At 50.6% G+C, this 27,339-nt stretch overlaps 9 protein-coding genes across 9 annotated transcripts; 5 read left to right on the top strand and 4 right to left on the bottom strand.

Annotated features, from left to right (window-relative positions):
• Nucleotides 1-724: 724 nt before the first annotated feature.
• jhd1 ([Histone H3]-lysine-36 demethylase) lies at nucleotides 725-4,968 on the bottom strand (the record flags this gene model as incomplete). Its single annotated transcript, XM_057061151.1, has 2 exons — nucleotides 725-1,618; nucleotides 1,675-4,968. The coding sequence occupies 2 exons, from the start codon at nucleotides 4,966-4,968 to the stop codon at nucleotides 725-727; spliced, it is 4,188 nt and encodes a 1,395-aa protein (XP_056925113.1).
• A 1,011-nt stretch (nucleotides 4,969-5,979) lies between these two features.
• Nucleotides 5,980-6,700, top strand: N7503_001603 (putative pre-mRNA branch site protein p14; the record flags this gene model as incomplete). Its single annotated transcript, XM_057061150.1, has 5 exons — nucleotides 5,980-6,011; nucleotides 6,139-6,162; nucleotides 6,270-6,326; nucleotides 6,389-6,516; nucleotides 6,600-6,700. The coding sequence occupies 5 exons, from the start codon at nucleotides 5,980-5,982 to the stop codon at nucleotides 6,698-6,700; spliced, it is 342 nt and encodes a 113-aa protein (XP_056925112.1).
• Nucleotides 6,701-7,696: 996 nt separating this feature from the next.
• On the top strand, nucleotides 7,697-8,889 carry N7503_001602 (STIMATE family protein; the record flags this gene model as incomplete). The annotated part of the gene is made up of 2 exons (XM_057061149.1): nucleotides 7,697-8,128; nucleotides 8,192-8,889. 2 exons carry the CDS (start codon nucleotides 7,697-7,699, stop codon nucleotides 8,840-8,842), a joined length of 1,083 nt encoding a protein of 360 aa, XP_056925111.1. The 3' UTR covers nucleotides 8,843-8,889.
• A 384-nt stretch (nucleotides 8,890-9,273) lies between these two features.
• N7503_001601 (WD40 repeat domain-containing protein) lies at nucleotides 9,274-11,411 on the top strand. The gene is made up of 4 exons (XM_057061148.1): nucleotides 9,274-9,677; nucleotides 9,751-10,251; nucleotides 10,317-11,178; nucleotides 11,234-11,411. The coding sequence occupies exons 1-4, from the start codon at nucleotides 9,351-9,353 to the stop codon at nucleotides 11,383-11,385; spliced, it is 1,842 nt and encodes a 613-aa protein (XP_056925110.1). The 5' UTR covers nucleotides 9,274-9,350; the 3' UTR covers nucleotides 11,386-11,411.
• A 614-nt stretch (nucleotides 11,412-12,025) lies between these two features.
• On the bottom strand, nucleotides 12,026-13,809 carry N7503_001600 (uncharacterized protein; the record flags this gene model as incomplete). Its single annotated transcript, XM_057061147.1, has 2 exons — nucleotides 12,026-12,463; nucleotides 12,517-13,809. Coding segments are annotated over 2 exons (1,731 nt in total), but the record flags the coding sequence as incomplete, so codon positions are not given.
• An 811-nt stretch (nucleotides 13,810-14,620) lies between these two features.
• Nucleotides 14,621-15,548, top strand: N7503_001599 (TFIIIC subunit 6 family protein; the record flags this gene model as incomplete). Its single annotated transcript, XM_057061146.1, has 2 exons — nucleotides 14,621-14,686; nucleotides 14,754-15,548. The coding sequence occupies 2 exons, from the start codon at nucleotides 14,621-14,623 to the stop codon at nucleotides 15,546-15,548; spliced, it is 861 nt and encodes a 286-aa protein (XP_056925108.1).
• Nucleotides 15,549-17,084: 1,536 nt separating this feature from the next.
• Nucleotides 17,085-17,330, bottom strand: N7503_001598 (uncharacterized protein; the record flags this gene model as incomplete). Its single annotated transcript, XM_057061145.1, has 1 exon — nucleotides 17,085-17,330. One exon carries the CDS (start codon nucleotides 17,328-17,330, stop codon nucleotides 17,085-17,087), a length of 246 nt encoding a protein of 81 aa, XP_056925107.1.
• A 3,558-nt stretch (nucleotides 17,331-20,888) lies between these two features.
• Nucleotides 20,889-24,718, top strand: N7503_001597 (glutamate dehydrogenase (NAD(+))). Its single transcript, XM_057061144.1, has 5 exons — nucleotides 20,889-20,962; nucleotides 21,194-21,527; nucleotides 21,591-24,421; nucleotides 24,480-24,580; nucleotides 24,632-24,718. Exons 2-5 carry the CDS (start codon nucleotides 21,233-21,235, stop codon nucleotides 24,663-24,665), a joined length of 3,261 nt encoding a protein of 1,086 aa, XP_056925106.1. The 5' UTR covers nucleotides 20,889-20,962; nucleotides 21,194-21,232; the 3' UTR covers nucleotides 24,666-24,718.
• A 183-nt stretch (nucleotides 24,719-24,901) lies between these two features.
• N7503_001596 (uncharacterized protein) lies at nucleotides 24,902-26,214 on the bottom strand (the record flags this gene model as incomplete). Its single annotated transcript, XM_057061143.1, has 2 exons — nucleotides 24,902-25,052; nucleotides 25,117-26,214. The coding sequence occupies 2 exons, from the start codon at nucleotides 26,212-26,214 to the stop codon at nucleotides 24,987-24,989; spliced, it is 1,164 nt and encodes a 387-aa protein (XP_056925105.1). The 3' UTR covers nucleotides 24,902-24,986.
• Nucleotides 26,215-27,339: the final 1,125 nt, after the last annotated feature.

Genomic DNA, 27,339 nt, shown 5'->3' with positions numbered 1-27,339 from the left:
TCCAAATCGAAAAATCACAAACCTCGGAAGAAAACTTAGACCTCTCCATGACTTCGAGTCATGGGACAGAAGTCGAGCTGGAATACCGTCGAGCAGGTCTGGATGAATATAAGATCAGTTATGTACGTTGAGCAAAAGGCTTAATCTTTTGAGCGGTTTACGGTCTCTGGCCACGAGCTTTACAAAGCAACCGTACAATTATTTCGAAATATAGGTGTATGTCCCTAACGCGATTCTTTAAAGTCCTTGTTTACTAAGAAGAAACCCACCCAAAGGACAAAAGAAAGAAGTTCAAAAGCCTATCAGCAAAGTGATTGCAGTCCTGTTGAGACGATTGACAAAAAATGAGATAAGTGGAATCGAGACACGAAAGGAACGTCCAGATATTTGGATCATAAGTGAACAAAAGAAAAAGTAATCACTTGAACGAGCAAGGAGACCCAAGGCCAGATCGAGAAACCCCATGCACACAAAAGAATTCAAGACACAAAACTCCTTCACCCTAGCTCCGAGGGGAAACTATAACAAAGAAAACGCCGAAAGAGGATGAATGGAAAGAAAACATTAACGCCGAATCTCCACACCTGATCACTTGAAAGGATATCCCGAATAATCCCTTGCGTTAAGCAAAGGACAAGAACTTAAAAAGAAATAAAAAAAAATGGCCATTCTCCGCATGCCAGTCAGGAGTACTCTAATAATTCCCACGGCCAGGGCCTCGTGCCTAGCCTCGTCGTCTTCGCAGTCCAAATTCCTCTTCTTGAAGCTCTCGAATGAGACGTAGGCTCTCAGCATCCGTATCCTCTTCACCAATGAAATGCTTCGTATGCTTCAATTGGTGAGGAGACAATGAGGTAGGCGCATGGCGCTCAAAATGCCTCTCGACCATCGGAGAGCTTTTCTTTGCGTGGGAGGATGACGGACGCGACGAAGGCTTTTTAGATGAGGTCGCGAACGCCGGGGTTGTTCGACGGATAGGAGCCGAGGCTGGAATACTGACCGGCTTACTCACACGATGCGCAGTTGCTTCTGGCGCAGGTCGCTCACCATGTCGGGGCTGGTCACCAAGTCGAGGCTGGCGAGACGAATGGCGGGAGCTGGAATTAGGGGTGTGAAGCGCATTGGGGGCTTCGCCCTCAACGGATGCTAGTGCCTCGCCATCCTGCACCACATCCATTTCATCGGCCAGCGACGTGGGTGGAGACACTAAGGAGGCGGTCGGTTTCGACGAAACTGACATAGACGTGATATCCTTTCCTTCGATCAAGTCGACATGGAAAGCAGGCGGAGATGCATATAAAGCTGGGCCGATGTGCGGTTCACTCTCCTTGATAGGCTGGTCTTGAAGCTGATCCATAGCGCCAAAGCCAACGGATTCATCGTCGTAGGTTTTGACTGGCATCTCGTGTGCCATTATGCCCTCGCTTGCATTTTGACTGAAGAATGCTGGGTGTGCAATTGGAGACGTGCTCTCCTGCTTAGCTTTCTTGGCCGCGGCAGCCATGGCGTCATCTTCATTGGGACGGGGTCGCTTTGCGGAAGCAGTGCCCCGAGGTTTTGATCGTTCTTGGGCTTTGATCGGGTCAATGTTCCCACGATCATCATGAATGCAACGACGCTGTTTCGTGGGTTAGTTGCAAATCTCATGGTGAATAGTAGAATAGGGTTACATACCTTGCTTTTCCGACAGTCATCGCACGCTTTGCTTCGTCCCTTTTTACTACCATTGGCACCGTCAGGGCTCGCGTCATTTAGTCTATTGACAGCCGCAGTCGAGGCACCCATAATTGCCGAGTGAAAGGCCGAGCCATCGAAGTGTTCCAAGCCAGCCACGCTGTTGCCTTGGAATCCCGCCTGGGAAGCAATGGCAGCCAAGGAGTTCAGTGCAGAAACCGCATCTTGGGCGAGAGAAGATGGGGTGCTAAGACCAGATCCTGGGACAAATCCATTCATTGTCATTTGCCGACCTTGCATCCACTCATTTGGCTCATCCTTATGGCGGCACCGGATGCGTCGTCTGCGACAGGCATCGCAAGCGACACGTTTCGGTCCAAGCCCCGAGCCGCGTGGCGTAGACCGTGGCTTAGGAGTCATTGGCTCCTGAGTAGAGAATTCAGAAACAGGACCAACCGGAGCTGGCGTTGCGCTTTCAGATGGCGCGATGGTACCACCACTGCTCGCGGGAGGCACGGGAGTAGTGGCCTCCTCTGTCGGCCGTTGAACAGCTTGTCTTTCAGCATAGGTGCGCTGGCCGTCCACATTACGTTCAGAACGTCGACTAGGCCGACCAGCTGGTCGTTTTTCCGTGAGAGATACCTTGGGGTTGCTTTCGATCACCCCTGGACGGGTCCACTGGGGTGCTTTCTCGTTGCCACGTTTCCAGGCGACCCAGATACCAAATCTGCGAATGAAATCCACTGGATCTCCGACTCCCTTCGGAATAGAGCGCCTGACCGCATTGCGTACTTCCACTGTCACTCCATCAACGTTGTAAGAGCTTGCAATGAGAGCTGTCCGCAGAAGGTACTTGGTCAACTCTGGCAGGCCCTCTAACTCCGCTTGGGAATAGAACCGGGCGTTGTAGTAAGGGGAGCTAGGAGGCTCCTGGTTGGAACGTTCTCCAAACTCATAGTAGATAGGGTAGTGCCGGTGAAGCCGGAAGTTTTCGTCTTGAGCGAAGGCCTCCAGCACATTCTGCGGAATCGGGTCATCCTCCAGATACTTCAATGCCGTGTACCATTGAATCTTCTGGAAGAAAGGGTATCTGAACTTCTTGGGAACCTTGGTCTCTTTTTCGATATTTAGAATCTTGATCTGCATCCCGTAATTCAATCGAGTGAGAAAATTGCCACCAATGACTAAACTGTTCTCTGGAGTCCATACGGCATGGATCCAGCCAGACGGAATAAGCATAGTGTCCCCCTCGGACAGATCCACGCGATAGCACTCTTTGGTCTGATTGCCGAGGAATATTGAATCTTGCGCGGGAGAATTGCACCACTCCTCGTACTTCTTGAGATGCTTATCCTTGGGAGGTATAAAGAAGAAAGTCTTCTTACCCTTGAGGATATGATAGTACACCGAAGACCCACCAAAATCGATATGGAAGTCGGTATAACAGTCGGCGACAGACATGAGGCAATAGAATTGTACCTTTGGATAGTCGCCAATGGCCTTCAGTTCTTCGGGCCACACGGCATCTTGAAGATCCAGATCGCGTACAACCTTAGGCCGCTTTATAAGCCGGCCTAGCTTGCTTTGTGACACCTCCAGGCTAATCACATTTCGAACAGGCTTGTTTGGTTCAGAGCTCTCATAGTAGTCTGCCCATTTCTGCATGTTCCACCTCTTGTCTTCTCCTTGCTGGGACTTGACATCGATGACTTCAACCCTCTCCTCCGGGCCATAGAGCTCAGCCACCGCCCGGACAGTGAGGCCTTGAGGGATCACCATGTCTAGTTGATCTTGGCCACACTCAAGGTTTTCTTCAACGTCGATTTCCTGTTCAGAAACAACGTCGAGTAGGTCATCAAACATTTCCTGTGTTGCAGCTTCATGTACCAAAGCCTCTAGGTCCGCATCAACTTCAGGAATGGGGTCACGGCTATTCCAGCAGGCGGGAATCACAACAGGTTCGTTCCATCCATTACCTCGCTCGAAGTATTCTGCCGTGACCAGCTCTGGCTTCATGCGAGGGAAACTCTCTGGTTGGAACTTGATCTTCCCTTGACGAATAGGCTCCAAATAATGGTGCTCGGTAGAATCAGTGGCCGCTTTGACGACTCCCTGGTTCAGACCAGCATAATCAATCGCTGTACGAGCACGCGAGGATTTGCGCACAAAGGTTGTTTGGCCATGGATTGATCGACATGCACGGCATATGTATTTATCGACGGTGCGAACCTCCCGGTCGTTCTTGAACCCAGCACAAACGATGTGAAACCAGCGTTTGCATCCGTCACAACCAATCCAAGTGTCCTCATCTTGCTCCTCGGTTTCCACAGGGATCCGCACCAGGTGACACGCAGAGCAGCTTGCTTGATTTGTATCACCTCCCTCGTCTTCAACTTTTGGGGTGGAATCAGCTGTTTTGTGAGGAAGAGATTCTCGGCCCTGGGTAGATTGGTGTTCCCCATATCCAGCGTAGCGAGAAACGTCTGCTGGAGGGCTATTATCATTCTCATCTTCCCAGACAATCGGAGGCAATGTCCCTGAGCTAGTGGATGGACGTGTACCGCGAATCACAGGACGCGAGAGGAATGCAGACCCATCAGAACGAGATCTCATGCGTGATGATGGGACGCTGTCCTCTTGGTGCAGGAATTTCCCATCCTCTAGGCTAGCAGAATCTCCGACAAAACCAACTCGATTGTTTCGTATTGAGCCAGCGCCGTGGCTGTGATAGGTCTCGTCAATGCTGACCCGTTTTTTGCTATCAGGTTGGGTGTCGGTTGAGCGGGCCAAGTTGAGCAAAAGCTCTGCGTCGATCTGCATGCTGTCTATGAAGGTGGAGTGGGGGTTGCCCTGCGGAAGTCTCCGAGAGTGATGCGGTGACGGGTCTCTCTCTGACCGGGGACGTTTGACCGGGCGTTCGGAGTGACTATCGGTAGGGAGTAGGGGTGCGATGGAACGAGAATTAGGGGAGGGTGGCCGGTATGAAAGGGGTGCGAAAGTCGGGCTTGTTGCGAGGGCGATGGTCGCAAGCGTGTCGATAGTGGAATTTGACCGGCCATGGCCCGACCGATGATGGGAAACGGCATCGGCAGCGGCATTCCGACTATGATTTGATGGGCGCTGGTCGCGGTCAAGGCTTGTGGCCCGAGTGACATTACGCTCGGCCCACGAGGCAAGAAATTCGGTGGTGGAGGGTGTAATAGGTTCGACAGCGCGTCGCGGCGGAGGGGACGGAGTGCGGTATTGTGGAGGGCGCTCGCCCAGAGGGTTTAAAAAGGACGCAGCACTCATCATTTTCGCTCCCTCAGAGTGTAACTGGGAGAGGTAATTGGAGGAGACCGAGTTGGCGGTGCGAGAGGATGCGCTTGCGGTAGGTGGGTGCAAAGCGGGGATGTTTGACCACACGGACTAGCGAGAGGCCGTCGCAGGAGGAAGGAAAGTCATTCCTGGCAGGGGGGCATTCGCACGGAGGACCGCGAGATAGACTGAGATGCTCGATGAGACGATTGAAGACGACGGGAGGGCGGATGAGGGAGGTGAGTTGCGGATGCGCTCGAGTTGAGGGGGTTCAGTCGAGCGGCGGGAGGACAAAGGCGCCGAGAGTCGCGCCGCAGTCCGCGGGCAGAGAGGCAAAGCGAATCGAGCGCAATCCAGTCGGCAGGAGTGAGCTCCTGCGAACTGGATGACAAGCTGAGGATATGGGGATGGATGGAGCGTTTCCGGGGAGGTGTGGGTGGTGGTCGGAGGGTGGAAGATGTCAGGGCGTGAAGGAGGGAGAGTGGTAGGCCGAGTAAGTTCGCAAGGTATGTACGCGGAACAATCTGCGGACTAGACGATAGGTAATGACGGATTCGGTCCTCCCCATACCAGTAAATTGAAGGATATATTATTCTGTGGGAGAATAACGTTGTGCGATTCAATTGTGTCGAAGGAGGAAGAAGTCGAAAAGCCTCTGTTGAGATCCCCGACTTAATTCTACTTGCGACGAGAGCGTCGTTCGCCGAGCTGTCTCAGTATTACCATACAATACGAGACGTGGGGAGTGCATGTGATGTGCGATAGGCAATATTGATGGTAACGTATTTGGTAATATTGTCAGGTACGGTAAAGCGCTTACTTCATCCCGTCAAACGGCGGTAGTCGCTAAACCAAATTCGGCGATGCCAAGAACTTCTCTCGTGCATTCTGCGTGTTCTTGTTCCTCTTTGCGATCTCCTCCTACCACCGCCACGGCCCTCGATACCCTGGGTATCTCACTCCCCATTTATTCTTCAACTTCATCACCTTCCTTAAATCACTCCGAGGATGAGCCGGAAGCTCGCTCCCGAAGCAAATCGGTACGTGATTTCTCGTGCCCCTCCCTATCTCCGATGCCCATCCGCCACGGTGCGGACGAGGTCTTATGCTCTCATCGGGAATTGCATCTGTCGAATATTGAATGCTAACTTGAATGATTTTTGGTAGGATTCTCTTCGTCAAGAACCTCAAGTACGTGTCGTTGTCTCCCGCCGCAGCCCGCCGATCCCCCAGATTCATCACCTTCCGACAAAATATCATCTGCAGACCAGAGTGGATGGCTGACTTAATCCCCTTAGCTACAACGTAACGGCAGAGCAACTCTTTGACCTTTTCGGCAAATTTGGGCCTATTCGGTAAGTCCTCGATGCTTTACCTGATGGGCGAATTTGAGGTTGACTTTTTCTTCTCTTCGTAGGCAAATTCGCCAGGGTATCGCGAACAACTCCAAGGGTACGGCATTTGTTGTCTACGAGGACGTACACGACGCCAAACAGGCATGCGATAAGCTCAATGGCTTCAACTTCCAAAACAGATATTTGGTTGGTACGTCTATAAACAATCGCTCGAGCTTGGATTGGTCAAGAAGTGACTGGTGACTGGAGACTGGAGACTAATAAATGCTTTAGTATTGTATCACCAGCCGGAAAAGATGCTTCGTTCGAAAGAGGACCTCGCAGAGAGACAGGAAAATTTGGAACGACTTAAACAGCAGCATGGAATAGAATGACGTGACGATATTCGGCTCTAATGATGCCCTCTGCAAGCATTTGGCTGCGCATGGTGTTACAACGACTCCAATTCTTATCGAATTTGGCTTGGTTGAGGGGTTACCGGCGTTTGTTTATTCCCTGGGATTTCTTCTTTATTTTCTACCCTCGACTTTCAGAGGGTGACGAGGTTTGATGGGCATCATTTCTTGGTCCTCGTTCATGGTCGGGGAGCTCTCAGAAGACCCCGTTCGAACGAGAGATTCTTTTCTTTTCTTTGTGCATTCTATTATCATATTCTTATTTCTGGTGATCACAATACGAATCCCCCCACTTTGCTCAGCAAACTACATCTCGAAATGCCCTTTTTGTGAAGGGTGATCGACGATCGCACATTACACCCATCACTCAAATGGCTCCAGTTCTCCTTCTGATATAGGAATCAGGGTCCTGGGCGGTAAGGCCAAGCGTTTACTAGACGATCCACCTTTATGCAGACAAGGGGACCCTGTCCGCCCATCGTCATCGCTAATCTTTGGCCAATAAAGTCCGTACACACTTAGGTACATATCAAAGGCAATAGTAAGTCAGAAACTTTCGAACAACGAAGTTGTATAGCTTCCTATACCCGTAGTCACCCTTTGTTTCCCAAAGTATTTATACATCGTCAAGGAGGCGAAGCCTGATCTAGCCGTGTCGATCCCGTTGCGGGGGCGGACACCGCCTCCAGGCAGCTCGCTGCAACGCTGAACCACAAACCTCGCCTTATCTCCACCTCTGGACTCTCGTTCTACACTGCCTCCTCTCACCAGACAGGTCTTGTACATGGTAACGTAAAGGGTAACATACTTGCCATTCAAATCGATGCTTTGCGTATAACGTGCTGCCTCGGTGCCCAATAAGCCCCGGTGGCTCCTCGCCTGAACGTCACACAACAGGCATTCTCATACAAGTCACATTTCGTTGCCTTTAATCGATCAGGCATCAAAGACCTATCTGCTCCTTGCATAGCAACCATGGACGCGGATCTCGCCATGTCGATCGCTGTCAAGGCCTCTACCACCCTCATCGCTGCCACTTCATTTCCACAAGCGTCGCCAACACCGCAACAACACATGTTATACTATCATGGCGCCACCGTGACTGGGATGGGAGAAGACCCGAATGGAGAAGGTGGCGAATGCAAACTTCTCGGTCCTTTCTCTCTGGTTGTTCAGGCCGCCCTTGGGGCGCTGGCGCTACTGTCGTTGGTCTTTAAACGATGGAGAGAACGGCCCCAAAGGCCAATCAAGGTGTGGGCATTTGACGTTTCGAAGCAAGTGTTCGGCTCGTTCATGCTTCATCTGGCAAATCTTCTCATGTCCATGTTTTCGGCGGGTCAACTGGAGATTCGGATGGACTACAAACCGAACCCTTGTTCCTTCTACCTATTGAATCTTGGGATTGATGTGAGTGACCCCTTTATTTTTTCTTAAAAAAAAAAAAAAAAAAAAAGCTAAAATATCCTTCAGACCACTCTAGGCATTCCCATATTGATTGTTGCGCTTCGAATTTTGAACCTTATTGCATCCTACACCCCTCTCGCCAACCCACCAGAATCGATACAGTCTGGGAACTATAGCCACCCACCTCGCGCATCATGGTGGTTCAAGCAATCCATCATATACTTTCTGGGACTGCTCATAATGAAAATATGCGTATTCTTCTTGATACAGCTGTTCCCCTTTATTGTTAAGGTTGGGGACTGGGCTTTGCGATGGACAGAAGGAAACACTGCTCTGCAGATCACCTTTGTGATGCTTCTCTTCCCCGTCACCATGAACGCCATCCAATACTACATCATCGACACATTTATCAAGAAACCCATACCTCATGACTTCTTTGCCGATGATGTTTCTCGCGGCGACGCTGTTGCGGATGAGGACCTTCATCGGGAAGGTCTTCTCGCTGGTATCGACGATGCCTACTCATCCGATTCTGAGGATGATTCTTCCCCAGGGAAAAAATCTCCCCTTCCGGTACCACAAACCAAGATTTCCATCCAGGAATCAGAAGTAACTACGAACGAGGATCATTCATCACTCCCACCTTACCACCCACCTAGCTCCAGTTCTAGCGGCGGTCGTCGCGAACATGAGGAACAATCTAAGTCGGCCGCTTAAGTGTACCACTGGTAATTACCTTGATTAAGTTGTTTTACTGGTACTGGTCTTTTGATTTTATCAGCGTTAACGTTCTATGTGTACACGAATACTTCCTTGAAATACGAATAAGTTGCTTGATCTGTACATTTCTATTTACGCATTGAACACAGATCTAGATCTCGGGAAATGGTATCATACTTTGCTAGATATACCATTAATTTTGGCTTAAATTGGCTTACTCCAGATATATAAATTGTCCACTGCCATAATGGCTTATTTCTTGCGATCTAGAGCATCTAGAGCATGTGAGGGCGTCATCGTGACCTAGATAACCATGTTGGTTGCCTAAGGCAAGTACTATACTGACCGTCTCCCACACCGCCAATTTTTGCCGGCGTTGCAAAAATCAAAGCGAAAAATATTCCCATCCCGCTCCGCAAGCTTCAGATTGCCGATCGCAGTGTGGAATTGTGACGGAACAGGAGATCTCAGTTTCTTTACGACTCCAGAATACTGAGACGCCACTATGCCTCAAACTCGGCTAAAGGAAAAGACCAAGCGAACGGCCGCTTCGTCTGAACTCCCTCCGATGAACCTGCAACCGGTCGACGACATTGAAATGGACGATGAAACTAGTTCCGACGAGGAAGAACTTCCTGAGAAGGATGAGGCTGAACTGAAGCTGGAGCGCATGCTTTTCGGTGACGATGAGGGTTTTATGGGCGCATTGAAGAACCAGCAGGAGCGGGCGGATGCTATGCAGCTCACTCTGCACAGTGATGAAGAGAGTGGAAGTGGTGATGAGGGGGAGGAAGGCTATGAAGAGAATGTTGAGGACATGGCCGATGCAGATGTATGCAGCCCTCTCGAGTTCCTTCCTCAGTTTTAAATTGCGAAACGGTGCTAACCGAATTGGTTGTTGGCAGCTCTTTTTCCTCGACTCAGGCGTTGCACCCGAAAATACAGATCTCATTCCTTCACCAGAGACCCCATCCGACGATGAAGACGAGGAGTCCGCTCCTGCGATATGGTATGACAGCGACGATGAGCGCCTTGCCGTCTCGCTTGCAAGCCAGGCCAAGCTCCGCAAACTGCGTGTGGTCGAGTCCGAAGATGTTATCAGTGGCAAGGAATACACTCGCCGGCTGCGCAGACAATTTCAGCGCATGCACCCCACTCCTGAGTGGGCAAATCCAGAGCTTGCTGCTATGCGCCGCAACGCAAACTCGGACTCTGATGCCAGCGGAGAGGAAATGGATTCTGATGAGGAGGATGAGCAATTATCTATGCAGCCGCTGGCTAAGCTGCTTCAAAACGCCACCGATCTTACCCGTGTTGAAGACAATGCGCGTTCCGGCGGCAAGCGCAAGCTCCGACAAGAAGTTCTTGATATCCAACGTCTGAAGGATGTTGGCAAGGCACAGCCGGTAAGACGTTCTTTTTTATGCGTTTATACAGGAATTGTCCTAGCTAACAATTACATCTGCTCCAGTCCTCCGTTGACTCGCTCAACTTCCACCCACACTACCCGATCCTGCTTTCATCTGGCCCTGCCGCAACTCTCTTCATGCACCACATTTCTCCCTCAGCACCATCCCCCAACCCCCTCCTGACCTCCCTGCACATCAAGCGCACCCCAATCCACACATCTGCATTTGCCCCTCCCACGGGTAACAAGATCTTCGCCTCTGGCCGACGACGATACTTCCACATTTGGAACATGGACACCGGCAAAGTGGACAAAGTCAACGGAACCGCAGACCGAAAAGAAGAACAAAAGTCCATGGAGCGCTTCAAACTCTCTCCTTGCGGCCGCTACATCGGTCTGGTCGGTACATCTCGCAAGGGCGGTGGTCTGATCAACATCCTCGATTCCAGCACCGCCCAGTGGATTGCGCAGGTGCGTGTCGACGGCCGCGGCGGTGTTGCAGATTTCGCCTGGTGGTCAGATGGCGAGGGAATGACTGTCGCCAGCAAGAACGGTGAGGTTTCAGAGTGGGATGGTCGCCTACGCCGCGTCGTAGCTCGCTGGCTCGATGCCGGTGCTGTCGGCACTACTGTCCTCACTCTGGGTGGTCGCTCTGGCCGTCTCGAGCTCGGTGGAGACCGCTGGGTTGCTGTCGGCAGTTCAAGCGGTGTGACCAACATCTATGACCGCCGCGACTGGGCTGCTGCATATGCGAACGCCTCACAGGCTGAGAAGGATGGTCCTTCGCAGGCTGGTATCCCTCGGAGCCCGACTCCGGCGCGTGTGTTGGACCAGCTTACCACTCCTATCAGCCATTTAGTCTTCGCTCCTGATGGCCAGATGCTGGTTATGGCTAGTCGCTGGAAGCGTGATGCCCTCAGACTTGGTATGAATTTTCTTACTCGCACCTGCTTTGGAACTTTTACTAATTGCCTTCATAGTCCACCTCCCATCTTGTACAGTGTACCGCAACTGGCCCACCTCTAACACTCCATTGGGCCGTATCACTTCGGTGGCCATCTCGCCGAATTCCGAGCAATTGGCTGTCGGAAACGAACAGGGCCGTATCCGTCTTTGGGAGATTAGAGGATAGATATAAGCTTGGTTGCGTCTTAACCCAAACTCTTGTCATATTTACTGTATATCCTGGCGTCAATGATCTGCATACTCATATGTTCCGTGAAACCGCGCGAACATGTGTATTTATAAAGCATATTATACTATATCATGCGTATTTGTTCGAGCTGAGCTATTACGTACTAATCCCAAGCCCTGAAGGTTACGTAAATTAGCAAGTTTAAACCAATGTTTAAGTTGAGAGAACCAAAGACACTTGTAGAGACTGATTGTTCGTCTATTGCAAGGTATGTATAAGCAAGTTTTTCCGATTCCAACATTGAGATTCTAGAAAATTTGAGAGCAAAACACGCATAAGCCAATTACTTAATTCAAAAATGAAGTAGATCACAAGCTAGAGAATCAAATGTGCCAAAAGGTAGGCTAAGTCAGTTAAAGTCATGGTATCATGCCGTTCATGGCTGCGACTTCTGCGAAAGCAAAGTAAACGAAAAGGAGCGTGAATCGTGCAAACAGAATCTATACTTTCCGTTCAATGTTGAAATCAGGTAAAGCAATGAATACAAAAGGGGGGTATATAGTCAGCGCAAAGGGTAATCGCGAAAGGAAAACAACATGATATACGTAGGAATTGGTCGAGTAGATTGAGGGAGAGATCACTCTCCGGGTCCAGAGGAGCCCCATCTTGGAATTCGGCCTGGTTCACCAATCCAGTCTTTGATGACACAGGTTGCCTTATCTGAGCCCTGGCATACCTTGCGCCGATTGAGGTGTTTGAATCGGGGCCCAAGGGGACCGTTCACATAGTGATATTGTCCGGCGAATCGGTACTGGCGACTATCGCCCAGCGGGTAAAATTTATCGCCCCAGTGACCCCTGAAGTTGAACCATTCCGTGGGAGATGTGGGGGTAGCGGTAGATGCACGTAGTGTGTCGTTGGCGTGGTCATATGTATATGCATGCTTATTGAGTAAGGGGTCCCAAAGTGGACCTCGGTCCGTGACGTCGTGAAGTAGACCCCAGGGGAGAATGTATGGGTGCACGTCAGGTGTGGCGTACATTGCATGGCTTCCCTCGGCGGAATAGAGGACAGGCTGTGAAGATTTAGTATAAGTTTTGTTTTAGGACTATTTCGAGGTTGATTTACCCGTTGCCCGATCTTCTCCACTGCTTCATATCTATAAGCCTCGCCCGCTGTGTGGGCACTGAAAAACAAGGCCTTAGGCTGGCCATGGTGGAACCGCACAAGACAGTGCTCCCAATCACCGACATGGTTACCGAACCGCACGTTGACAACCGTATTGCCCAAGTTGAAACTGTAGAAGAAGAACCAAAACGCGTCCACGACCCCATGGCCTTTATCCATCACAAGTAAGATTGCGGGAGCATCACTGCGGCCCCCAACTTCGTTTGGGAGAGGTTCTTCGATCATCTTGCCGCCATACCGTTTTCGTAGCTCATGATGAAGGTATTTTTGTGCTTGTGATGACTCTCGTTGCATCGACTCTTGAGTATCGTCGTCGTCGCGTTCAATTTGACCCAGGTCAAACCATTTAGCCTGATCTTCCATCGTGTCACTCGGAATCTGGCCATCAACCCGACCATCCCAATCGGCCCACGACTGTTCCGTCCCGCCTTTTGCGGACTGAGGAATATTCTTGCCGCCTTCCAACCACGCCGGACGGGTCTGCACATTATCATTGCTAGTCAAGTAAACATGTCGGGGGGTCCACTGATTGAGTTGATCTAAGTTCTCCAGGGTGGGATGATCCCATTGGGCCTGGACCGGCGTGTAATTGAGCATGGGCGTGGTGTGGTACAGATGCTCCGCAATATCACCAGGCCAAAACTGCTCCCCGGAGTAGAGGTGAACAAGTGGGGCATAATCAAAAACATAGTCGGGGATCTCCCGCTTAGCCCGCTCCTCGGCATCCCACTCTGTTTGATTAGCCCCGCCCAGCCAGAACGACCGCCAGGGTTCGGCATCGCCAGTCTCCGACCGCTCAACTGACTCACGCTGACCGAACGGGACATGGGCAGTGTGGAAATGGGCTGCGCCGCAGATACTGAGCCAGCGACAGCTCTTGCGGTCGAACCAGGAGCGCGAGCTTGCGATCCAGCTCGCCTCCTCCCGGTCCTCGGCGTACCAAATAAATGAGGCTGGTCTGATCGTGCGGGCTAAACTATTGAGGGAGACATAGATGATCAGGGTCGACAAGGCCACAATGGTTACCTGGGCCTTGCGAGTCATCAGCTCAAGGCAATCGGGGTAGATTGCCTGTGTTGGGTGATTGGCAGTATGCTCATGGAGGGACAGGTCCTCAGGAAGAATCCCGGTCGACAGGGAATCAATGCAGGGAACCGATAAGGCTGATGGGCATGCCGGAGAATCTATGGGACGGGAAGCAACGAAGGAAAGGCAACACAGCAGGATGGGAAGGCCTATAAATTCTTAATCCATGTTAGTTTGACCGGGCTTTCCGATTCCTGCAAAACGGCCCCTCTTTTTTTTTTTCCCTCGTGAGCATAAAGGAAAAAAGGAAAATTGGGGATTTTGGAAAAAAACCTTGCCAAAATAAGCACAGGAGTCTCGAACAAGTCAGCGCCTGCACCCGGGAACGTGCGGAAACGCTTAGGTGACCCAAGCCGGAACACGATCGCCATAGGTCCCGGTCAGGTCTGCATGGCTCCCGGAGTTTCGAACGGAAGACTCGGATACTTACGAACACATGATGTTCTCGACATGACTAAATGTATTTCGTTCGTAATCCCAAAAGGTTCCGGTTCTGTTTGGCCGGTCAATGAGGGGTGGAAGCATAAGGCTGAAATTACGGGTCTAAAATATACGAGGTTGGCTTACACAGGGTTCAATTGAGGGGCCAATGTAGATCATAGATCTTGCGCCATCCTTGCAAATTATACCATTTGTGTTTGGCTTACAGCATTCTAGATGTTCTGATTTAATAATCGTTGAAATGATGTTTTTCTTATTTTGTCTCAATATTGCTGTACAAAGTACCAAACAACAAAGCGAATAGTTTGCCACCGCTAAAATCAATTCAGGTGGAACAGTGACCTGAGCTCCACTAATCTGGATCGGGCTAGAGACGGTGAGTTTCAGAAAAGTGTCGATGTTTTCACCGCCTCAATTTTGCCCCGCTTCACTGTGTCGAGATTCTGCTGCTGACTCAGAGCTATCTTATCGCAAAACAGCTTGCATATCGCAAAAAATCCCTTGAATCCCCCACATTATGGATTCTTCAATGGAGATGGACTCAGATGAATATGAATACGAGTATCATGATACAGAGACAGAGGTGCGTAATGACCCTTTTCTTTCTTTTGTCTGCGCTTCGTTGTGATCTCAACTGACACCCCCCTCAGAGCTTTTATCTAAATCTAGATCTTACCTCTGCCAACGGCCCAATCCGCCCTCCTCGAAGAAGGAATGACGATTCACACGACATATCTGTTGTAGATCATGAACCTTATGATGGCCCTAATGACCCCCCCGAGGGTGATGCCTTTGGACCTCTCGACAGTACCGAAGCAGCCACGTTGCCCGGCGAGCGAATCCAGCTCCTTGGCCTCCACACGTGCAACCCAATCGTCTCCTACCAGAACCAAATCTTCAGCTGCTCATGGGCCGACCAGATTGGTACAGAGCTAGTATTTACCCACCCAGATGCAGTGCCGGACACGGACTACCCGCCCCTGTGTCAGGGTCCTAGCTTTGAGCTGCTCGCCGCCAATAGTGTCAAGATCCTGGGTCGCAAAGCGAACATCATCTCTAGCTCCGGCCCCAGATTGGTCCCTGATAATGTCCATACCCCCAACTCTATTCCAACCGACACGGACCCATCCAGCACGTTGCCTGCAGACCCTGTGGGCATGACCCTTCGCCCTGACACCTCGACGCATCAGTCCAACTTCATCCAACGGCTACAGAATATGAAAACCGCACAGGGTGAGTCGGATACTGTGCGCACGACCATGAGTACCCGGCGCAACGTGAACTTTTCCGACCGTTTGAACGCGTGGGCTAGGACCGAAGCCCAAGTGGCGGAGATCGCCAGCTTGAATCAACGCGCTGCAGACGGAGACGAGGAGGCACTGGATATCCTGGAGATGATGATCCGCGACCTAGATGGTGTCAATGACACTCAAGATGCCTTGTGAAAGCCGAGCGGTCGCACATGTTACCAGGATCAAGTCATGGCCGAATTCCATATCGCTGGCCGGGACGATCAAAGAATCATTCGCTCGAGCCGCGGGTATTCGGTCCAGAACCCTATGATTTCATTGTTGATTTTCATCCGGGTCACGTGAAAACATCAGAGGCCTTGCGATGTTCTCATCCTCGAATTAAGAAATGCCTAAAGGATGTCAAGAGCTGCCACCAAACATACGATTCATATTGAATCTAGAGTGGATCGTTTGATGTCACCCGTCCCATTCAATATGTCAATATTGAATGCCAATACAGGTCCTTTCAACCATGGAACAACGTGTTGATCCCCGTGATCCGGTGATAAGGCGCTGCCCCACCCGGAGGAGCTCTCATTTAAGCCGACCATCAAAAGGACGGAAATTGTAACGCAATAAGCTCATCCTGACCTGTCGGGTCACGTCATACTAAACTCCCACTCTCGATGATGTGATGGGACAGGGCGAAACCCAAAGAACACAGATCTTGATACCTGCTCTCGACCTAACAAAGACTTTCACGATCAACTTATACTCAAGCCAATCTTACCTGCCTCAACAAAGATTGTGCAGCCCCCGATAGACAGAACCGGGAGTGCGCTGCGTTTTTTCCCGGGGGCATTCGTGACGTCGTGATCGGCAACTGATTCACATGGGCCAATTCTCCGGGTCTGACCGGTTCCCACTCAACAACATGAAAAGCAGGATATGTTCGTTTTGTCGGTGAGCAGAGGATCGGAGCCTCTTGTACCGTGTACATCTCTTCGATTGGCGTGGTTGAAATGTACCTCGCCAGACTAGGAAGCGTTCGTAGGGGAAGTCCGGTGGGTCTACGTACTTTTGTCAAAGGTCCCCATCCACTATGCACCGAAGCAACTAGTACGCAGCTAGAAGGTCGCTATAAGCGAAATTAATTTGTACTTTCGCCTTAAATTACCACGTTCTGAGATCATAAAGATGTAATCCACAAGTGGAGCCTTCTATGAGGAAAAGACTGATGCAGTCCTTATCCACTAAAATCTAAACCAAAACAAAGGTAATTAGAATAAGAAATTTTTATTGTTTCTGGAAATAAGCCGAGGGAATTCCAAACACCGAACCCCCCCCTAATTTTTCTGTAACCAACCCTCAAAAGAGAGAAAACAAGCAAAAACCCAGAGTCAATGAAAGCCTCCTGGGGTTGAAAGTGATTTCACGCCGCCACGCTGATGCAATACAAGAAGGGAAGTCAAAAGAAGAGCATCGCGATGTATCCCGGGAAGAACGAAGATTAATAAGTTTGAAGCACGATTCGATCGGTCCAACGGGGCCAGCCCTTGTCCCTTCGCCGTGTAACATTATCGAGTTGGACCATCGATATCCGTATTCGTATGTAGTCGCAAACGCTCATGACCCGCTGAGCATAAAGATAGAAAAAAAAAGTGGAAGGTGATGACAAGATCCACGTCATAGTGTTCGTACAGCGAGAAAGCAAGACTGTACACCGGACATCTGAGACCATTGTTTCATTTACTCAAGGCTGAGACTTGGGATTTTCTCATGCTTGATATTTGACGCTTTGCCATTGCTGTCGACGGCGAAGGAGATGGGCGAGGGAGGAGGAGCGGGAGGCATGCCGTCCTCGAGCTTCTTGGAAGATTTGTTGCCGGCCATGATGGATTTGGAGATGTCCTGAGAGAAGGACATCAGGGCATCAGAGGAAATTGGGGGAGCGAAGGACATGGGAGTCGACTGAGGAGTAGCGACGTAGGCCATTATGATTGATTTGAAGGTTGAGTGTTGAGTGAATTGGAGATATGGTTTGAGGTGAGGTGGAAGTAGAGAGTGGAGCTGGGGAGCTTGATCTCTTGTATGTTTGATTGCGGTGTGATACCTCGGCAACGAAAAAGCTGAGGCGAATTGCTGGAGCTTCGTTGAAATTCGGAAGTTGAAAATCTGGGGATTTTCGGGCTAAATAAGTAATAAGTTATTAGCATTTGTGGATGAATATATGGAGTGCGCTCTGTGGATCTTCCGAAACCGCCCGAGGGATGTTTTTTTTTTCGGTGGACCGGAACTGGGGGCGATGTTTATGATGTAACAAGCGTTAATGCCGAGAAGGATCAACTCACATGAAAACCACAATCCTTGAAGCAAATCACTTAGATGGAAAATCGTGGAATGAGCAGAGGTTGGTGGTGAAGAGCGAAGAAGAAGTTAAGGCTGACGGAGAAGGTCTGGGGGATGGAAGAGATAAGGAAGATAGTAAGCGGGCTAGACTGTGAGTGAATGAGAGAGTGAATGAAAGGTGTACACGTTGTGTTGGCTGAAGTCTGATAAGGGTCTGAGAGCAGTGAAGCAAAGAGTCTGGATGCCCCCCGGACGGTAGTTATATTACCTCCATCTCCCTTTTTTTCTTTTCTTTTTTCTCTTAAAATCCAAATTCTACTGAACAAATCACCCTGTGGAGTAAAGATATGGAATCAGAAAGTACCCGGTACCAATCCAAAGCACTAAATTAAAAGATCGTCTAAGCCAAGCCCGATCGCCTCATTCTCATCCATTGTACTGACCAGGGATTCCTTTCTCCGTAAGGGCGGAATACCCGCCCTCTCTAATCATCATCCCTCTGGGGAAGTCTGAAGTCTTGACGCGTTGCAAGTGTGGGGAAAAGGACCCATTAAAAAACCCAATTAGGACCCAGGGGGCAAGAAAAGTCGATGGATCAGCTCTTCTCCGGGTTTATGGGCCACTAGTCTGGCTTCTAGGGGCTCCGGGGAACCGGGCCTAGAATGCCGGCGCTTTCACGGGGGATTGGCAAGTCCCAAATTTTGTGAACTTGGGGCAAAGACAAATAGACTTGGTGGAAATTGATTTCCCTTCTACTGTAGCAGCCTTCTAATCAACCGGAGAAAAGCCGGCCTCGGCACAGTGATCTTCCCGTCAACCAAGCTGTCGGGGCGTACAACGTGTAAAAATCAAGGAGTTTTAATCAAACTAAGTTGCGACGGAGAACAACGACTTTGAATCGTAAGATCCATATCCAGGAGTGGTTTCGTCGGAGTGTTTCATATGGAACAGGGGGAAGTGTTACGCACCGTATGCAGCAGGAATATCCCGTGTGGAGAGAAGGGGCGGTTATAGCAAGTGGATAACCGGAGGAGCGGTGGAAGACCGATTCATAGTTTATCCGTCTGAATCGGGATTTTCATTGTCTTTGATTAGTTGAGGTTCTAGGCCATGATCAACAACGTCCCAAGATTTTGCTTTCCCCGGATTCAAGGGGCGTTGCATAGTGCAAGCTACTATTTAAATCTCCTGCAATGCACTCTCCTATTCAAGGGGGGATTCTGAAATGGGATTTCTGGGGGAGTCTCTGGGGGAGCTCCATACCAGCTCCAGCCCCAGCTTCGGATTTCCAGGATCCCGGGACTCCGTAGTACTGGGCGCATTCTTCGGCAAATGAGGGATATGGGGATATAGGACCGGGAATATGATTTCTAGTCCCCTATTACTATCCTGTTATCCTATTATTTGCCGTTCCCTGTTATCTGTCGTTTCCTGTGATTCCCTGCAATCTTTGTATATCACATTCTCAAATGACGAATCCTAACTGGTAGGCATCCGTGTCGGTCTGGAGTTCCCATAGTAATCCTTCACCGCATCACCGCTATGACCGTGGTGAGCTGTTCGACCAGGACGTACAACACACCGTAATGCATGCACATCAGCCCGTGTACTGGGTACTTGCTCAACTGTGACCCCTCCCTTATAAATGGAGATTAATTTCAGCGAGTATCTGTAAACAAGAAACCCATGTTGGTTGGAGAGATCCTTATCATGAACCTTGAAGATGCTTGGGGATGAAAATGATTTCTCTTCAACATTCCTTGGGCACTGGTAGCCTAACATAGGGACACTGTCCAGGGCATCTTTCAGGGGGTACGCTGTCCCGCCAATATTCTGATTCAGCTCCCCCAACGTTTCTCCCAGGTACCTTGAAGACATCACCCGACCACTTTCCCCATCAGCACAAAGGTTCCCATCTGGATATCGACCCTTCCCGTGTTGGGCGTTCGCAGGTGGTTTTACAAGGCGAATGGGTCCCCATGACCAATTGAGGCCATCCCGTAATGAGGTCTTCTTTTGTGCTCCCCCAGCTGTGAGTCACCAAAAAGTCGAATTGGCCTCATACCTCCCAGAAAAAACCTCATTATTCACGTCATCGGGGTCCGGAATATCCTTTCCCCTAGAGGATAAAGCCATTACCTCATCTCTCGCCGGTCGGAAGTGTCTTCCAATCGCGATCACGCCGAGCGCTATCGTTATCACGTAAAGGCCCCGCTAGGCTTGGGGGGCTTAGTGAAGACTCTGCAAGGTTCCGTTGGGGAACCAGCCACCAGCCGCTTCAATGATTCGCTCTGGGGAAGAAACGTGCGAACGTCCTTGGATCGAAAGTGGGCTTTACCCCGCATAGGACGATCCAGGTACCGGTTGGAGAGAAATGTGTCGCCGGGCCGGGTCACAACTAATCCTGAATGGGGAAGGGCAAGGGAATCACTGACTAAATCGCCCAGAGCTTTGCACTTCTAACGAAAATCCCCCGGACTTTCCAATGCTCGATCAGACACTAAACTGGTAAGGCTGGGGAAATCTTGGACAAACTAAGAATTGAGGCATTTAAAAACTGATGCCATTATTTTCCATGACACATCGCATTCCACGATGTTCGACGTAAATCACCTCATTATGCATTGGAACCACCATATACACACAACGTGGCAGGTATTAAGCTCGGCTCAGGTACAGTGTGATCATCTCAGGTGATCATTCAATTCCAGTAGTTCGTAATGGACTGCCCCATTTGATCTTGTCTAACTCTCTCCGCCACATTCTTATCTATCGGTTACTTTTTTTAGTATCATGTCTTTGTCTTGTAGCCCGCAGGTTTCGTAATTGGACTGTGCTAGTGAGGCTAATTTCGTCTATTATTCCAGTATTTTCATTGCTCCAGACCATGTGAGGCAATTCTTTTCTCTATTTTCGGCCCGCATGACGCAGCGGGATTTTTCCAGTCGGCTTTACCCTCGGAAGGAGGGGCGTTCGCTGCCAATCAAGAGCGCGCCTATCGCCGGATCTTAGTCATGAGGGGCATTGACCGGTGGAGTCGCCGCGGATCAAGGGCTTCGAGACCGTTCAGGCGTCGTTGGATCAGGTCGCCTAGCATCGGGATTCCAGGTTTTAGATTTTTTTTTATTTGAATTTTATTACATTTATTTCATTAATTTGTTTCCATGGAATTGGGGGAGGTATATAAAGAAGTCACGATTCCCCGGATTTCTTAGCTTCCATAACATACCCCTCGATCATTTTTGATCTATACATCTCGCCTTTAGTCCATGGCGACAGTAAGTTTAAACCCTCGCCCCCCCTTGCCTGTTATCTTTCCCAACCTGCTGGTTATCTTCCCTTTCCTACACCGGTCCGGGATCAATCCACAGTTTCCTTCCCGGTTCCACTTGGAATGGGGATTCCACTCCCAAACAAGCTGCAGCTGCAATCCGATAAGCGCGCATTCTTGAAAGAATCCTTATCTGTCCCCCACGTGCCTATCCAGCTCTGACTCTTTTTCTTGACAGCGTGCTGTTCTTTCTTCTTCAATCTAGAGTCTTCAGACCATGTCTTCCCCTGCCCCCTCCACCCCATTGTCGGAGGCCTCCAATGGCGCCTCTCTGCCTGCCCACCCATTGCCTAAGCTCTTCGACGGAAGCTCCGGCACTGGCACTCCCATCGGTTTCCAGCGATACCCTCACAACAAGCACCTTGATCATGCTGTAGGTGCTGCTTTGCGGCAACCGTCGCCGCAGCCCACTCACTTGGGTGTTCCGGGTACCCCTCACCGTGTACTGTCGGAGGAAGACCCGGGCTATATTGCGGCCACCTTCGAGGGCAAGCAGAAGCAGATGGAGCAAGGTAAGCGCAATCCTCATAATCCATGACCCGTCTCAAAAAAGCAAAAATCTAACCTTTAAACAGTGATGGATCAATTGGAGGAGAAGGGTTTCTTCCCCAGTGATTTCGTCATCTCCGAAACTACCTGGTTCTACAACATGCTGGGTATCGATGATACCTACTTCCAGACCGAGACCGTCGATGCCATCGTCACCCAGATCCTCTCCCTCTATGCCGCCAAGGTCGCCGCCTATGCTCGTGATGACAAGCAGCTCGAGATTCGTCTGGATAAGGAAGCGGAGGACCACGCCGTCTACATTGACACCAGCAGGCCCGGTGTCTCCTCAGTGGACGGTCCCCGCTACGAGCAGCGCATCGATGAGAAGTATATCAACAACTCCAAGGGTGCGAACAGCTACCGTGTCGAGACTTTCCGCTCGCCCACTGCCCTCCCCGGCAACAATGGACAGCAACTTCGTTGCTACTTCGTGTACAAGTGTCAATTCGCCAACCCCAACCCCGACCCGAATGAGACCGACATTGATATCATTGGTGAGAAGCGCTTCTTGCAGAAGGCCACCCCCAACACCAAGGCGATCTATCAAGAAATCATCACCACCGCTGTCAGCCGCACTGGTCCTGTGATTGAGATGTTCGAGATTGAGGGCAGCCGGGAGAAGCGCCTAGTCATTGCTTACCGCCAGGGCTCCGCTATGGGTTTGTTTAGCGCTCTGTCGGATCTGTACCACTACTACCGCCTGACCAGCTCGCGCAAGTACCTCGAGCACTTCTCCAACGGCATCACAATTATTTCCCTGTACCTGCGCCCCTCGGAGGGCGAGATCTCAGCCAAGTACCCCCCAATTGAGGCTGCGATCCATCAGATTATGAAGGAGGTCTCGCTTCTGTACTGTATTCCCCAAAACCGATTCCAAGCACACTTTGCCAGCGGCCGTCTCAGCTTGCAGGAGACCATCTACGCCCACTGCGCGTGGGTGTTTGTGCAGCAGTTCTTAAACCGCCTTGGCTCTGAATACACCTCTCTCTCCGCTCTCCTAGACACCAACAACAGTGTTCACGCCGAATTGCTCTCGAAGATCAAGAAGCGTCTGCGCACTGAAACATTTACTGCGGACTACATCTTCGAGATCATCAACAACTACCCGGAGTTGATCCACAAGCTCTACTTGGATTTCGCCAACACCCACTATGTACAGACCCAGGGCCCCACTGGAGATGACTTCCTACCCACCCTCAGTTACCTGCGTCTCCAGGTTGACGAGGTGCTGGACGGAGCCAAGCTGAAGCAGCTGATCCGCAGCACTACTATGAACGAGCACGACGAGATGGTTATGACCTCCTTCCGTGTCTTCAACTCATCCATTCTCAAGACCAACTTCTTCACCCCCACCAAGGTTGCCTTGAGTTTCCGCCTGAAGCCGGACTTCCTGCCGGAGCACGAGTACCCTCAACCCCTCTACGGCATGTTCTTGGTCATTAGCTCTGAGTTCCGCGGCTTCCACTTGCGATTCCGAGACATCGCCCGTGGTGGTATTCGTATTGTGAAGAGCCGGAACAAGGAGGCATACAGCATCAATGCTCGCTCGCTCTTCGACGAGAACTACAATTTGGCCAACACACAGCAGCGCAAGAACAAGGATATTCCTGAGGGAGGTGCCAAGGGTGTCATCCTCTTGGATGTGGCTCACCAGGACAAGGCGCGGGTCGCCTTCGAGAAGTACATTGACAGTGTTTTGGATTTGTTGTTGCCACCCGTTAGCCCCGGTATCAAAGACCCCATTGTGGACTTGCACGGCAAAGACGAGATCCTTTTCATGGGTCCCGATGAGAACACCGCCGAATTGGTCGACTGGGCTACCGAGCACGCTCGTGCCCGAGGTGCCCCCTGGTGGAAGTCTTTCTTCACCGGCAAGAGCCCCAAGCTGGGTGGTATCCCCCACGATGCCTACGGCATGACTACCCTCTCAGTGCGCCAGTACGTTCTTGGAATCTACCGCAAGCTTAACATCGACCCCTCCACTATGCTCAAGCTGCAGACCGGTGGCCCCGATGGTGATCTCGGATCCAACGAGATCTTGCTCTCCAACGAGAAGTATGGTGCGATTGTTGATGGATCTGGTGTCATTGTCGATATGCAGGGTCTTGATCCCCAGGAGCTGATCCGTCTCGCCAAGAAACGTGCGATGATCTCCGAGTTTGACGTGTCAAAGCTTTCTCCTGTCGGATACCGGGTTCTGGTCGACGAGAAGAACGTCAGGCTGCCTAGTGGTGAGGTGGTGCACAATGGTATGATCTTCCGCAACACCTTCCACTTGCGTTCAGAGGAGAAATTCGACGTCTTCGTGCCCTGCGGTGGCCGGCCCGAGTCTATCGACCTGTCCACTGTCGGCAAGCTTATCCAGGACAACAAGTGTATTCTTCCTTACATTGTTGAGGGTGCCAACCTGTTCATCACCCAGGACAGCAAGCTGCGCTTGGAGAAGGCCAACTGCATTCTGTTCAAGGATGCTTCCGCCAACAAGGGTGGTGTGACTTCCTCATCCCTGGAGGTTCTTGCCTCGTTGTCGTTCAACGATCCCGAGTTTGTCGCCAACATGTGTGTCGGTGAGGACGGTACTGTCCCTGAGTTCTACCAGGCCTACGTCAAGCAGGTTCAGGAGATCATCAAGTCTAACGCCACCCTCGAGTTTGAGGCAATCTGGCGCGAGCACGAGCAGACTGGTGTGCTGCGCAGTGTTTTGAGTGACCGTCTCAGCTTGGCCATCACCAAGCTTGATGAGGAACTCCAGCAGACCGAGCTTTGGGACAATATTGCTCTCCGCGAATCCGTCCTGAGCGATGCCTTGCCTCACCTGCTGCTGAACAAGATCGGCCTGCAGACCATCTTGGAACGGGTATGCTTCCCCCCCAATTTCAATTCACGACCATCAATTCTAACTGTGTCTTTTACAGGTTCCCGAAAACTACCTGCGTGCTATCTTCGGTAGCTACCTGGCTAGCCGTTTCGTGTACGAGTATGGCAACCACCCCAGCCAGTTCTCCTTCTTTGACTTGTAAGTTCATCCCTTCCCTTCTTCTTAACGTATGCTAACGGACCGCCACAGCATGACCAAGCGCTTGCAAAAGATCCAGTCGTAGAATATCTACGATCACTGTTGTTTTTGTTTCAATTTCCGTTGGCTCTCTTGTTCAGCTCAACTTTCCATGTCCGTCATTATTGATGGGACTTGATGCAAAAAACGAATATACCTAATACACGGGGCAGTCGAACAGACTGTATCTCTATGACGAATGTATGGTTTGGAAAAGTTTATTGGATATTCCAATTGAGCATTGGCGTGGTGTCCCCGATGGGGGCAGCCACATTTGAAATTCGCTGTAACTCTCGTAATGTAAATGCATCGTCTCGTAGTCGTTAGAAGTCATCAAGAATCATCGTCCCCATATGTGACTATGTTACTAGTTCGTCCTCATTCGATATTCATGCTTCACAGACTCTGCCAAAATGAGGACAATACTTGTCGCCTGCACATGAATCAGTACCATATAAAACCTTGGAAGTAAGGGAATAGTCTAGGTCACAACTCACCAGTAACAGATCGACTCCCTCGGCAACCTCCACCTCCCATTTCGGGACCGGCCCTGACAAGTTATAATCCATGACCTTCTCTCGCCGGACATGGATAATCTTTTTCTCCCCCATCATCACGGCTGCAAAGCTACTACTCTGCTGAACGAGCTTAAGCTCCACCTTGGTATCGATCGCACCTTCGGAGCGCGGTCTGGGCGATGACAAAGAAGACGAAGAGGCGGGGGCCGGTTCACCGGGTGGCTCAATGGCATCAAGCAGATCGCGCAACGAGTGACTCGAAAATCGGCGCATGCGTCGCACAGAGTCATACGAAGGAAGCGGGCAATCGCGTATACCCGCCTTCTCATCATCATCTGACAGAGAATCATCACTCTCAGTCCCACTTCCACCGCTCCCCCCGCCACCGCCACTCCCACTACTACTCTGCTGCGCATGGTCCTCGGCCATAACAATACTATACGGCGGAGGCGACCCGTGATCCGCATGATCATAGCTCGGCAAATTAGAAGTACCACCCGATACAGGATCCGGTTGCGGTTGCCGACGAGCACGGCTAGCCCTTAATTGACGATGTTCACCCCGTCGACTATAAGGACTACCGAGACTGAGGCTGCGATTATGACCACTGCGATTTAGATTCATATTCATCTCGGCAATTTCTTCTCGATCCCATGCGCCGCGCAGCAGCGCATTCTCAAATCTCACTCCCATCTTCATTCCTATTCCCCACCGCATCTCTGCGAGGAGTAGGTCCCCTCCGGATCCGCCTGCCCGTCGAACGGACCACTGGCCTTTCCACCAGAGGCGGCGGAGTTCAAGTAAGGGGCGCCCGCTAGTATCGCGGATCTCGCGTAACTGGGAGTTACTCCAGAAGCGACCGGAGACGGTAAAGAGGAGGGCGTGGCGCCTTGGGCTGTTGATTTCTTCATGTGTGCGTAGTTGGTGTACGCTGAAGTCGCGACCAGAGACGGTGTTCTCGCGGGTTATGCGGAGAATCGTGGGAGTGTTGGTTAATCTGTCTGGAGCGGGGGCAAGGAGGTGCGAGCGGCGGAGCGCGATGGGGTGGTCTGGGGCTTGGAGTGGTGGGTTTGGCATGATAGCATAGTTGGGATTGTTATGGTCAAGTTTGGGGGGGAGATTATGGGGGTAGGGGTGAGAAAGGGGGGAAGAATGTAGTATTATGTGATCTTTTTTTCTTCCATACTATGCTAGCTATGGTGTGGTGTGATATCGGACAGGTTCGAGCATTTGCCTAGGTGCGCGCGGGGGTGGAAGAGGGGCTGGTAACCTGCCAAGAGCTTGCTATCAGGATTATTACTGGAGGAGATTAATAGCGCGTGAGCAGGCAGCCACGATTTGAGGCGGTGCTACAGTACTCTGCTTGGTTTTTGAGTTATTAGATCTTGGCAAGTCCGTACAAATGAAATCATGATAACGGGGCCCGCGGACTCGTATATATAGTCGGAAGTATATTCAGCGCTGAAGAGTCCCACTCTAGGTTTGGATGTCGTCGGGATTGTAACGGGTCGGTAATTCCGTACATCCGGGCATGGGCGCCACGACGCTAGGGATCTAATTATATATACACATAAGTTCTAGAACTCTCTTATCGGAAGGATCCTCGGCTCTAGAGCCGCAGGAACAGCCATTTAATACTAAGAGATTTCTGACATGGTGGCTGAAGTTTACTGTAGTTCATGTACCCCATGAACTAGGAACTATAAAATCCGGATAAGTATCTCTCTCCTGATCGACACGGGAACTACCCGGTTTCCATTGATTTCAATGACGTGAAAGATGGACCATCGATTATTCCTAAAGTAGGCTTCACAGTACAAATATCCAATATTGCATAAATGGTTCTGGGCCCATGGATTGGGTGGGGCGACGTTGGTCCCACCGCACAGAATGAAACGCGCAAATTGGCCACAGAAAGTCCAATATTAGAATAGTACACAGTATTGGCCGGAACGTTAGTGGCAGTTGAAGCTTGTTTCTTTATGTGAGCATAAGACTGCATAAACCGAGGTTCATGAAGTACTGACATCTCCGAATTTCTATGTGATTCTATGGTATCCCCTCTCCAATATCATGGCCGAGTATAACCATGGATCTAAACCAGGAACAAGGGAACAAAAATTCTAAAACCACTAGAAGATTTTCAAAAAACGCCCCAGAGGGAAAAGGCGCCACGGGTGTTTGACTGACGCGTTCCCTTAT

This window comes from Penicillium pulvis (assembly GCF_028828015.1).
Source record: "Penicillium pulvis strain IBT 33274 chromosome Unknown contig_12_segment0_segment0, whole genome shotgun sequence".
In the NCBI taxonomy this organism is placed as follows: Eukaryota; Fungi; Ascomycota; class Eurotiomycetes; order Eurotiales; family Aspergillaceae; genus Penicillium; species Penicillium pulvis.
This window is presented reverse-complemented; position numbering and strand designations above follow the sequence as displayed.